The following is a 9,786-nucleotide window of genomic DNA, read 5'->3' as shown; positions in this document are numbered from 1 at the left end:
GGAGAAAGGCCTTCCCACCATGGCACTTCATCACCAGGGCCACTGACCTTGACCCAGCCCCTGCCCTCTGAGTGAAGCACGGGGTTCTGGGGAAAACATCCATGAATTAACATTCCTCTCCTGAGGTCAGGTTTCCCTGCTCTGCTGAGACTGATGAACCCAAGTGGCAGCACTGGGGGATGGATCCCTGCAGAAATCACAGCATGAGCAGAGCAGGGGCCGTCTCAGCTGTTAGGAAGGGACTGCTGAGCTTGTCCCTGAGCTCCCCAGCCCTCACAGCTGTTTGGCTCAGGTCTGGTTTATTCTGGCTCGGCTGCCTCCCCAGGATTAAGCTCATGCACATTTAACCCGGGCAGAGACTCCCAGCTACTTTACAAGGGGCTCCAGAGGGATCCCTAGATATCACTGAGCTGGCAGAATTGTATGGCTTCTCTTCCACCCTGGGAAGGGGACACGCTCCATGAGTATTCTCCAGTGGGGATTTTGCCTGTCTTTCTTATGTTTCCTTGGGGGTGTTTGCCTTTGTCACAAGCCTGAGGCTTCCACAGCTCTGGTATGACCAGACACCTCGTTGGTGTCTCAGTGGCTTGGACTGCACAGGGAATGTAGAGGCTGAGCCTTGTCCTTGTTGGAAGTTGGGCTGTGTGACTCTGGAAAGTCAGGGGGAGAAATATTTCCCAACTGGGAGATGCTGTTTCCTGCCTTGTTACCATATAGGTTGTGCTGTGGCTCTTCTGGTTGAGGCCAGGTTGTCTCCGTAGCCTGGCTGTAATGAAGAGGAGTGAATGATCCACTGGAATGCTGCCCTTGGGTGGTGACTTGGGATCTCAGGGATGGATATCACTCTGGGGTACAGGCAATGGGATAGGCTAGCACAGCCCTACAGGGGAGCAGCACTGTCCAGGAGATGAGAGGGAGAAGGTGGCCATGTTGGGGTGGATTTTCTTGGTGGCCAAGCAGGGGTGTGTATGAGGAGGGTCAGCCAACTGAGGAACAGGAGTTCCTTGTCTCACAATGTGAATTCCTGGTCCCCAGAACTCCCAAAGATCCGCATGCCTCGGCACCTGCGGGAGACTTACATCAGGCGTGTGGGGGATGCTGTGAACATCATGATCCCCTTTCAGGTAGGTGGGTGATTTGGGCTTTAATCTGCTGGTCATTTCATTCCACGTTAGCTCCTGCAGGTTAGCTTAGGGATCCAATTGTGCTCTGGCTTGGCTTGGTCCCTGTGTCTTATCGGCCAAGGGTGGCTGATGGGTTGGGAATTTCTCTCCTCTTCCTGCCCAGACCTTATTTTTCCCCTGCTACATCTTTGTTGATGATGCTGCAGTGGGACAACCCCAAACACATCTGGACATAGGCTGGCTGTTGCTCCTGCCTCAGCCAGTAAGTCCAGTTCAGCTCGTGCTCTGGGCCAGGATCTGGTCACATCCCTTGAGATCCCACAGCACAGCACAAGGGTCCCTAGAGGGGACCAGCTGCCTTTGGAGGAGGGCAGCCCCAGGGTTGTGTGATGGTGGAGTAATGCTGACACTGGTGGACTGGGCTGGAGGTTGTGTCCTCATCTATCTCTCTCATCTCTGAGACATCAGAGCGTCTCCACCATGGCAGCTGGCTCTGAAACATGTTGGCCAAGCACAGGGAGTGAGAGGCCCCTGAGCTGAGGGGCTTGTCCATGCTATGTCTCACAGACACTTTGGACTCTGTGCTGGCCATGCTGCAGACATGAATTTTCCCTGTATGTTGAGTTCAAGTCCTGGTGCTAAGCTGGAGCTTGGACTCAGCACCTGGGCCGTAAGAGCACAGGTCTGCCCTGACAAGCAAAGTTGGGCTTGCTCAATGAAGACCTTGAAGAGCCAGCAGGTACCAGCCTCACCCCTGGAGCTTGATGGCTTCCCTTTAGTGAGTCTGACAGGAATCAGCTGTAACTTCTTTCCTGGTGACTGCTGGATGGGAGAGGTGGCACGTGGGCTGCTGCTGCCCGGACATGGCGGGGTGGCTCTGTCACCTGTCCTTCCCAGCAGGACCTGCTGGGACCATGTGCCCGAGTCGCTCCTGACCTGCCTGTTACTCCAGGGAAAGCCGCAGCCCGAGGTGAGCTGGACCAAGGGAGGGCAGCCCCTGGACACCAACCGCATCAACATCCGCAACACGGCTCGGGACACCATCTTCTACATCCGCCAGGCCCAGCGCGGTGACTCGGGCAGGTACGAGCTCACCGTGCAGATCAACGGAGCCGAGGACAAGGCTACCCTGGACATCCAGGTGGTTGGTAAGCTGAGGATGGGACCCTGCAGGATCACTCTGGGGCTCATTTCTTCTCCTTGGTTGGGTAGGTCTTGTTCTGGGTGGGATATGATGAGACAGCAACAAGGCAAGGGACTCTGGAGTCCCTGTTCCAGTGGGATCCTCAGCAGGATCATGCATATGAACTTCTCTGGTTGGGGATGCAGAGTTTCTGCCAGCCTTGCCCCTCACAGCTTCTCATCCCTTGTGTGCTGGACCAGGGTGAGAAGAGATTACAGGCAGGTCAAGGATACAGAATGTAGGGGGAGCAAACTGGGATGTCACCCTGAGAGCACTTGTGTTTGCAGAGCCACCCGGCCCTCCCCAGAACCTGAAGCTGGTGGATGTGTGGGGCTTCAATGTAGCCCTGGAGTGGACACCCCCTGTGGACAACGGGAACTCTGAGATCAAGGGCTACAGGGTGCAGAAGTCAGACAAGAAGAGTGGGGTGAGCCTGGGCCCTCCTGCTGCTGGTGGTGCCCTAATGGGAGTGGGACAGCTGCACCCTCTGCCTTACCCCACACCTTCTCCATCCTTGTCACAGCCCATCTTTCCTCACTGCTCTGTTTTTTCCTCTTTTTTTTCCTTCCAGAAATGGTTCACAGTGTTGGAGCGCTGCACCCGCACCAGCTGCACCATCTCCGACCTCATAATTGGCAACACCTACTCCTTCCGAGTGTTCTCTGAGAACATCTGCGGGCTCAGCGACAGCGCTGCCGTAGCCTCTGGGATGGCCTACATCGAGAAGACAAGTGGGGACATGGCTGAGGGGCTGGGGAGGGTGGTAGCCAAGAGTGGTCCTGACCAGTGGGGCTTCCTTGGAGTTGTGCTGATGATGCTGGGCTGGTCTGCAGGACAAGACCAGCAGGAGTGAGGCTGAGCACTCCCAAGGTCCAGAGGTCTGCTGCCCCCCCTCTGCACTTCATTTCTCCTTTGGGGGAAGTTTGTGCCATGCTCAGCCCCCTGAGAGGAACCAAGGCATGGACATCCCTGGGATGAGATGGAAGCTGGAGTTGGGAAGAGTCAGAACAGCCCTGGCTTTGGCTCCACAGCTGAGGGCCAAATGTCCAACCAGCCCTGCTCTCCTTCCATCCATTTCTGTCCTGCTCCCTGGTAGCACACAGTGACCTAGGGTCTCTGCCACCTGCAGAGTTTCCCTCCAACCCTTATTTCTGTGGACTGAAATCTGTGGATGGAGTGGGAGATCCAGAGTGTGCCTGGCCTGAGTCTGACCTGCTCCACACAGGGTGTGTCACAGTGGGTTGGGGGATCGGCATCCCCCCTGTTCCTTGCAGGGCCTGGGCACTACCATGCCATGATTGGATGAGGAATCAGGGCTGCTCTGAGCTGAGGGCCAAGTCCTCAGTCCACATGTCCACAATGACATGTGGCTTCTTACAAGGGGGAACAGAAGTGGTTTTGGGTACCTTGTGTTGAATTCCTGTGTTGGTCAGCTCGGGAGCCTCAGCTAGAATTAATTATTTCCTTAGAAACCACTTACCAGCCAGAGAAGATTCCCCAGCGGGACATGATGGAGCCTCCGAAGTTCACGCAGCCCCTGACAGACCGAATGACTACACGGGGCTACAGCACTCACCTCTTCTGCTCTGTCCGGGGCTTCCCCCAGGTCGGTGGCTCCTCCACGGGCAGCATAACCTTGGCCTGGGGGCACCAGTAGGGTTTTCTTCAAGGTGGCTGGAGGTCTCTGGGAGATGGCTGGTGCTGTTTGGTTAGGGTTGGGTGAGGTTAAGGGGCTGCAGCTGCTCTCTGAGTCAAACTGGGGCATGTTTGGGGTATTTCTGCGGAGATGGGAGACTGGTCTTAAATCAAGCGATGTCCTGTTTCCCCTGTGCTAGGAGAGGAAGGGTGGAGCAGTGGTTAGGGCTCACAAATGGGAGATTTGGATCTTCAAAATATTTCTGACTGTGAATCCCACCACGGCCGCAAGCTTCAGGCAGGGCCAAGGCAAAGGCAGAGAGAAGTGGCTGCATTTTGGGGCCAGTTAGATTTCTCATTTCTTTCCCTGCTTTAAACTTCCAGCCCAAAATCATCTGGTTGAAAAATCAGATGGAAATCCGGGAAGATCCCAAATACATAGCACTGATTGATCAGGGTGTGTGCTCCCTGGAAATCCGCAAGCCTGGCCCTTTCGATGGGGGTGTCTACACCTGCAAGGCTGTGAATCCCCTGGGGGAAGCCTCAGTAGACTGCAGACTGGATGTGAAAGGTGAGATCGGCTGAGGGGAAGGAGGAGCAGGAGCCCTTACCTGCCTTTTCCAGGTCTCACTTTCCCAGTGCTGTGGTTTGTCCCTGTTTTGTGTCGATCCTGGTTGTGAGGGACTCTGAGGACACTGGACAGCCCTGTGGAGCTGCACCTTTGGGCTTCTTGGGTTTATGGTCTTGAAGCATCTTGAAATCACCATTCCTTATTCCCAGGGGAAAAAATGGGGAGGAAACCAGAAATGGCAGAGCCAGAGGAGCTGCTGGAGGCCTGGCCCAGCACTGGCTGCCCCAGCTCTTGTCCCAAGCATGGGGGTGTCTGAACTTCCTCCCCTGCACCTGGGCTGCTCTGATTTATGTCTTGGGATCCTGCCCACATTTTCCACTCACATTTCCCTCAGCAGAGCATCCAGAACAGACCTGCCCTGTGTTGCTCCCCACAGCCCCTCCTCAGCCTGTGGGAGGATCACTGCACACACACCATCTGCATGTTCATGTGCTGGCCACGTGTCCTTAAACACTTCTATTTCCCTTCCCATGTCTTCTGAGCACACTCTTGCCCCTAGACACGCTCTGCCCCACTTCCCCTGCAAGCAGGGTTCCAATCTGGCAACCCCAGCACCCCAGACCCTGTAGAAGCTCCAGGGCTGCTGGTGTGGCACGGGGTGTGTGGCACGGGGTCAGTGCTCAGCTCTGTGGGAGCTGCTGCTGGACCCTGCAGGATCACTGACCCCACCAGCCCTGGTCCCATGGCCCCACAGGCACATCCTCAGTGCAGCGGTGCAGGGGCTCTGTGGAGTTACAGATCAGTGGTCTGGGTGGGAAGGGACATTAAAGCTCACCCAGTCCCACTCCTTGTCATGGGCAGGGGCACCTTCTACTATCCCAGGTTGCTCCAAGCCCTGTCCAACCTGGCCTTGGACACTTCCAGGCATGGGGCAGCCACAGCTTCTCTGGGCAACCTGTGCCAGGGCCTCACCACCTTCACAGGGAAGAATTTCTTCCCCAGATCCCATCTATCCCTGCCCTCTGGCAGTGGGAAGAAATTCCCCTTGTCCTGTCACTCCAGACCCTTGTCCCACATCCCTCACCAGCTCTGCTGAAGCCCCTTTAGACACTGGAAGGGACTCTAAGATCTCCCCCAGAGGCTTCACTTCTCCAGATGAACACCCCCAGCTCTCCCAGCCTGGCTCCAGAGCAGAGGGGCTCCAGGCCTCCTCTGGACTCGCTCCAGCAGCTCCATGTCTTTCCTTTGCTGGGAACCCCAGGGCTGGACGCAGCTCTGCAGGTGGGGTCTCAGCTGAGTGGGGCAGGGGGCAGAATCCCTCCTTCCTCTGCTGCTTGTACTGGGGGATCAGCCCAGTTGGCCAAGGAAGATGTGCTGGGCATTGTGCTGGGGACACAGCACAATGTGTCAACCTGGGAGTCACCCAGGCTGGTGACTGGGGGGACGCTGGCCGAGAGCATGCAGTGATGGTGGTGTGTGGTGCTTGGAGCAGGTGTGTGCAAGGATGGGGTGTGCAGAGTTAGGATGTGCAGGTGCATAGTGGGGTGAGCGCACAGGCAGTTTTGGGAGTCAAAAGGGGAGTAACACAAGGGGAGTTCAGGGTGTTATTGTCTCCTGTGCTCTCCTGCAGTGCCCAAGTGAGGATGGATCGGAAGACAAGACAAAGAGCAAAGTAGGTCTGGGTTGGGGCACCAGGATGGAGGGAAGGTGGATCACTGGAGTGGGCTGAATGTCCTGCATTAGCCCTTGTCACCTGCTGATGGAGTCCCAGCTCAGGTCTTCCTTGGCTGGAGATGGGGTGGGATGATGAACCTGAAGGAAACCTGTCCCTTGGTGACGTGGAGGGAGGGCTGTAAATGTGGCTGGCTTTGTCTTGCATTAGAGCTGTGGCAGGGACATGTTTCCACCCATCCCTGACCAGTCCTCTCTTGGTGCCCTTGCAGGATGAGGATCTCGTTCCTTTTCCCAGGTGGATCCTGCAGGTGCTGGTGGCGGGGCAGGTGCTGATGTCCCTGGCCATGGTCTCTGCTGCCTGCTGGGCTGTCCCTCCCTGGCAGTGCTTTGGGGGCTGCACCTCAGCCTGTCATGTCATGGCCCTCTCTGAACCTGTCATTAACTGTGACAATAAAACAAACCCAGCTGAGGGACTTTGGTCCTAATAAAAGCCACCAAACCCCTCTGTCTTGCTTACTGTGGGGTTTGGGTGGGGGAATGTGGAGAGGTGCCAGGGCTGCTGCGGGGTTGCATAGGATCCCACCCAACCAAGGGAGGAGATGAGTTTTGAGCTTGGAAGGAAGGACCAGCTTTATGAAACACATATGGAGATTTACTGAACCAGAAGGAGCCCAGCAAGGAGAAAGAGAATGAGGAAAGATTTCCTTCTGAAGCAGGGGAATGATTCTGACTGGGGGAAAAGAAATGCCACATCAAAGCTGTGACATCTTAATGCTTCTTTATTGAAGCACAGTTTTGTTATCCACGCCAGTGAGGCAGTGATCCAGCCAGGAGCTGTCACCTCCCCACGGTGGGTATAGGACATGTTGATGTGTCATCCAGAGGAGGGGACTCATCCCTGTGAGCTGGTGGCTCATGTGCAGGGTGAGTTATCACTTGAGCTCTGGGCCAGCTTGGGGCAGACACTGGATGTTACCAGAGCCCAGAGTTACCCGCCCAGACATGGTTACACATGGTAACACATGGTTACCCAGGGTCAGGGGCTTGGGGTGATGTCTCCACCAGCACCGCCTCCCCCGTTGTCCGGGGCCACAAGGGTAGGAGCTCTCCCAGCTGCGTGGCAGCTCTGTCACGGGGCCAGACCCACATCCTGCCCATGTCCTGGCTGGCCCTGGCATTGCTAGTGGAGATGCAAATCCAGCCTGGCATCCACACATTGGAGCACAGCCCACCCTTGGTGCCACGGAGAGCAAAGCTGGGCAGTGCCTGAGATTAATCAGACCCTTCTCTGCACCATCTCTCCTGCAGCCCCCCTGCTTTGTCCCCATCTGTCCTCAGGCACCTTCAGCCCAAGCTGAAGTTCAGGGAGTGTTGCTGTTCCCAGGGGCTCAGCACTGGTGCAGTGCCGTCCACACCAGGGTTGTTTCCACCATCAGAGGGCATTGTTGGATTGATTTTATCCCACTTCTGGTCAGGATGGATTTTTGAGGTGGTTGGTACTGGCGGTAATGCCGGAGTGGAGGTTGCAGTCCCAGCTGGCAAGTGGAGAGCTTGTTTTCCCTGGCATGCTCACACCCAGCCCTGCACACTGCTGGGGGTGTCCTGTCCCCCTTGGTGTCCCTGGCACCTGAGCACGTGTCATTGGCCAGTGGGATTCTCTCAGGGACAAGGTCTGGAAGCAGGCTGTGAGCTGATCTCCAGGACTCAGTCATGCTGCATACTGTGCCCTTTCCAGGCCTTTATTTCAGTCCTACAGAGCACAGACTGTGTTTGTAACCCCACAGGGGACTGAGGTGGGCGACAACATCCACTTTTAGTGAGGGCTTCCGGGGAAAGGTCTGGAGAGCACAGAGTGGAAAAATCCACTGGATGTTATTTTTAATGAAGCAACCATTCACGTGCCCTCTAATTTATGGGCACCCCAGTCACCAGGTTCCTGAGCACCTTAGCAAGGATCAGGCCAAAGCGTCAGTTCCAGAAAAGCAGCAGCAATAAGACACAAATGGGAGTAAGAGCCAGGCAAACAGCAGCACTAATCTGAAGGCAAGGTGCTGCTGTGCCAAGGGACTACAGCCTCGGCCTGGGGCATCCTCTCTGCACTAACCTGGGGTTGCAGCATCCTCAGGCACCACTGGTATTGGTGCTCCATAAAACAGGAGACACTTCCCTTTTCCCTTCCCAGAAAATGCAGGCTTTGCCCAGAGCCAGCACAGGGCATGGCAAAGTGGGAGCACAGGAGTCACTGCACTGAGTAGAGGATGGGGTGAGCCAAAGCCTCACCCTCATGTGAGAGGTTCAGTGCTGGCCCAGAGCACCTGGTGATGTCTGGGATGGGGGTGTGGGCTGAAGTCCATAGGGAATCGCTGTTCCCAAGGGCTCAGCACCAGCACAGCACCATCTACACGATGGGAAGGTTGAGAGGGTGTTCAGGACCCCTCTACTGTGATGAGGACTAAGGGAAGGTTTTTCTCCTGTCCTTGCCATTGTTTTTCTGCTGTGTTGCTGTTTTCCCAGTATGGTCTGAGCCGGCAGCCTGGAAGTACATCAAGGCACCTTCAAAATGTGGGTGGCTGAGCCTTTCATCTCCTTTCTTCCTTGCTGCCCTCTTCATCCCTCTGAGCTATACAGAGCTGGCTGCAGCAGTGGGAGAATGGACTACCGGCTGCCCCAATGCCTTTGCTGCACACTCCCAACATTGCTAAAAATGACCCATAAATCTCACCCATCCAAGGTCCTTTTCCTCTCTGCACCTCTAGTCTCTGTGGGAACTTGCTGAAGTCCCTTTGCCCGTTGCTGACGTCCCCTCTGAGGAGCACGGCCCTGCTGGGGCGGGGGCAGGGTCATAGGACCTGTGTTTCCAATGGGAGCCTGGTGAACAAGGGATTCTGATAAGAAAAGAATCCAAATCAGCTCAAATTAACTTTTCCCACCGCTGCTTCAGCCCTGAAGGAGATCTTGCTGCACAGCAGGGACTGGCACTTCCAGCATGCAGAGGGACCAGAGCTGGATGAGGGATGGTCCATCTCCAGCTACCCCCTCCTCAAACCTACCCACGGCTGAACTTCAGGGGTGGCAAAGTGCCCTGTGGCAGCATCAGCACCCACATGGTGGCCTTTAGCTGTTCCCCACTTGCTCCCAGAGGGGTCCTGATTCCCCTCTGCTCCCTGGGCCGTGGAGGTGACTGCATTAACCCACAATGTTTGAGTCAAAAGAGTTTGGCTGCACAGGGAGAGTGGGAGGGAACAACATGGGAGGTGTGAGATGAACAGCCTGGGAGAGATTTGCTACTGCTTTTCACAGAAAACAGCCAGGAGAAAGGAGGGAAAATGACTCAAAGCCAGAGTAAAGGGAGAGAGAAGACAAGTGGAGAGGACACACTCCCTGAGTGCAGCTCACAGGGGTAGTGGGTGCTGCTAGGACCCATGGGGAGCCATCGAGGAAGCAAAAGCAGTTTCTGCAGAGTTGTCTGGGATTAGGCCTAAGAGTTTCACCAACAGCCACCTCTGCCTACCTCTCTGGTGGTGCTGAGAGGGGGAGACTGACCCTCTGCTCTGCAGGGTGGTGGGTTCATCACCCTGTGGGTGCTGACAGTACCATGG

At 55.8% G+C, this 9,786-nt stretch overlaps 1 protein-coding gene across 2 annotated transcripts in view; it reads left to right on the top strand.

Moving 5' to 3' along the window:
- MYBPH (myosin binding protein H) overlaps positions 1–6,676 on the top strand; it is a 10,149-nt gene extending 3,473 nt beyond the window's left edge. Inside the window, exons 4-11 of one of the 2 annotated variants that reach the window (XM_066203850.1) lie at positions 1,036–1,124; positions 2,077–2,272; positions 2,595–2,734; positions 2,879–3,038; positions 3,777–3,913; positions 4,327–4,513; positions 6,144–6,185; positions 6,457–6,676. In XM_066203850.1, the coding sequence (XP_066059947.1) occupies positions 1,036–1,124; positions 2,077–2,272; positions 2,595–2,734; positions 2,879–3,038; positions 3,777–3,913; positions 4,327–4,513; positions 6,144–6,154 (920 nt within the window). In that variant the 3' untranslated portion in view covers positions 6,155–6,185; positions 6,457–6,676. Of the gene's footprint in view, positions 1–1,035; positions 1,125–2,076; positions 2,273–2,594; positions 2,735–2,878; positions 3,039–3,776; positions 3,914–4,326; positions 4,528–6,143; positions 6,186–6,456 lie in introns of those variants that run through there. The other variant, XM_066203849.1, reaches the window with a different exon arrangement.
- Positions 6,677–9,786: the final 3,110 nt, after the last annotated feature.

This window comes from Chamaea fasciata, unplaced genomic scaffold (assembly GCF_029207755.1).
Source record: "Chamaea fasciata isolate MVZ Bird 193981 ecotype frontalis unplaced genomic scaffold, bChaFas1.0.hap1 SCAF_25, whole genome shotgun sequence".
Taxonomy (NCBI): domain Eukaryota; kingdom Metazoa; phylum Chordata; class Aves; order Passeriformes; family Sylviidae; genus Chamaea; species Chamaea fasciata.
Note: the sequence above shows the minus strand (reverse complement) of the source record. Positions and strands in the feature narration are given on the sequence as shown.